The sequence below is a fragment of the Antedon mediterranea genome, chromosome 1, assembly GCF_964355755.1.
Source record: "Antedon mediterranea chromosome 1, ecAntMedi1.1, whole genome shotgun sequence".
Taxonomy (NCBI): Eukaryota; Metazoa; Echinodermata; class Crinoidea; order Comatulida; family Antedonidae; genus Antedon; species Antedon mediterranea.
The window spans coordinates 3,807,245-3,810,021 of NC_092670.1; the positions used below are offsets into that span (position 1 = coordinate 3,807,245).

At 33.6% G+C, this 2,777-nt stretch overlaps 1 protein-coding gene across 1 annotated transcript; it reads left to right on the forward strand.

Moving 5' to 3' along the window:
- Positions 1-891: 891 nt before the first annotated feature.
- Positions 892-1,821, forward strand: LOC140051327 (histamine H2 receptor-like). The gene has a single exon (XM_072096512.1). The coding sequence runs from the start codon at positions 892-894 to the stop codon at positions 1,819-1,821; it is 930 nt and encodes a 309-aa protein (XP_071952613.1).
- The last annotated feature ends 956 nt before the right edge of the window (positions 1,822-2,777 follow it).

A 2,777-nucleotide genomic window follows, 5' to 3' on the forward strand; every position in this document is an offset into this window, starting at 1 on the left:
GGGGCTCCTGCGCCTAATGTGCCTAATAGCTTTGTTAATGGTTCTTTTCACTCCAATGTACCCATGTATGTAGGAGGCCCCTATTTATTATTTTTATTATCGTATGGATAATATCAAAATAATGATAAACGTTATTGTAGGCCGGCTAATTAAACGCATGCGTCACAACCAACGGTATATCTTTTCTATTGAGTAGTTCAATTATGCCGAATCACGACAACAAAAGGATCTCTCACACCAGGACATGATAGCAATGATGTTTGCTTAGTGACGACCTCTGTTTAAGATATAAAGAATACTTTTCTATGTTTATAACAGTTCAATGGATAAGTCGACTGTTTGTGATATGTTTTACTCGTCTGCAATTCGGAAATTTCGTTCTGCTGACAATGGCAATTTACGACTGTCAACTCATCTTTCTGTAAAACGGATGATAATGTAGGCCTAAATAGGAGAACATTGGAATCGAACAACTATCTATAAAGGAAACCGGACTCTACTCATAGGAACAGTATAGAAAATACTTTTATATCAGACCGAACGTTGGAATAAACACAAAGCTGAATTCAAGAAAGACAGTCTTCTTTGTGGCGTACGAACACAACTTGTAATGGGAAGATGTTTTGTTGCGAAAAAGTTTAATATTTGTATTGTTCTATGTCTTTATTATCTTTCAAGTATTATGCTGTTTTACAAATTGTACTGTTCTTGGAAAGCAATAACAAATAAAATGATACGCATAAACCGTCTGCACAATGTTTGACTACGGTATTGTAAGAAATTACCATAATAATATTTTGACTGTAATTTCTAGTCTATGATAAGAATTCGTTACTATAGGCCCTCAACTCCATAAGAAAGGTTAGGCCTACTTTGTTGAAATTGTCAAAGATGAATTACAATTTTACTGTGTTTGATGACGAACATTCAACAGAGAATATAATACTAGCGGCTGTGTTCATAGCTATCGATATGTTAACAATTTTAGGAAATTCGCTCTTCTTTTTATGTTTGATTATACTACCACCAGATGATCGCGATTCTAACCTGCTGCTGATGTTACTTGCAGTAACGGATTTAACAAACGGATTACTGATTATGCCACCAACCATTATATCCACATTCATGAACAGATGGGTTTTTGGTAATATGATATGTACATTTCAATGTTCGCTAAACTACTGCTTAATAATTATATCTATGTTGACTCTAGCTATGATTAGCTGCGACCGAATGATTGCAGTCACGCGACCGATGAAGTATCAGTTGATTGTAACAAGGCGTAGGATCAAAGTGGCTATATTTATGTCGTGTTTACAAGGGGTTGTTATTGGTGTAGCTCCAGGCTTTAAATCATGGGTTGTATATGACAACTCGGAGAAAGTTTGTGCGATTGATTGGGAAAATAGCGGCATCGAAGGAAAATATTACGTAGCATCGGCATTCCTTTTATGCTTTTTATTACCAGGTGGCTTAATGCTAATTAATTTTATAAGAATCGTTCAGGATTTAAAATCAACTACTTGTAAATTATCATCAACAATGCGCTTACAAGAAACCAAAACGATACGCAGTTTAGGATTAGTGGTTGCTCTCTTTTTCATCTGTCTTGGACCATTCAGTATAACAAAACTGATAAAAATATTTTCTTTGGAGAGTATCCCGTCGCTTCTGAATAATATTACGACTATTTTCCATTTCATGTCGAGTGCTAATAACCCATTAGTTTATGGGATCTTACGTAGGGAGTTCAGAAAAGCTTTTAAACAACTCATAGGAATCAGAGGTTCACAAATACAAGACGTGGAAATACAATATTAATCATTTAGGGCATTGACACAACAATACAATGAATGAAATCACGTGGTAAAGTCCGAGCTGATGATAAAAGTCCTAAGACATGATTTAAAAGAGTTTAATTAATTTTCAGATTCAATATTATGTTTAATTTTGGAAGTTGGTTCCACAGAAATGGTCGAGCTGCAAAAGCAAATGACTGATTATAATAGATCTTTTAGCAGTTTGAAGGCGCGCCTACATAATAATTATACTGATATCGGCTAAACATGGAGGTACCTCCATGGGCTAAATAAGCACATATTGCGAAAAGTCTTAGATCTTCATGTAATAATCACGGATTTGACATTTTCTCTTGGTGCAATTCATCAAAGAAATTCAATGGTAAAGACCTTAATGATCCATAATAATATATATTCTATCGTTTTACTTCATGTAATAACTGAATTGACATTTGAAGAAATCGTCTTGATTGATTTGATTATCAAAGAATGATTAAAGTAAGGACCACTGCTCCATCTTGTATCTTATAATAGCCTATTAATAACTGGATTTTATTTAGGACTGTCATCGACTGGATCTAATGTTATATCTTGGGGTGGGTCAAACTTAAAGTATTTCTGACTTATATGACTCTCCCCCCCCCCCCCATATGATTACTTCATTGTATTTATTATCCTGTATGTATGTTATTATATTGTGGAAATAAAAATTAAATTGAAATTGAAATTGAAAATTGAATGATAAAGACAACCATGATGCATCTATCTTTATACTTCATGTATTTGTAGACCTCAACTTGATGTTATTAAAGAAATCCAATGTTATAAACGTATACAGTACTATAATAACAGGAATAAACAAAATGCAATGCTATACCGGAATACAGAATACAATGTTATAAAATATACACAGTATTTATATAACAGGACAAGGAGAAATTAAATGCTATACAATATACAGTAGTAAGTCTAATCATT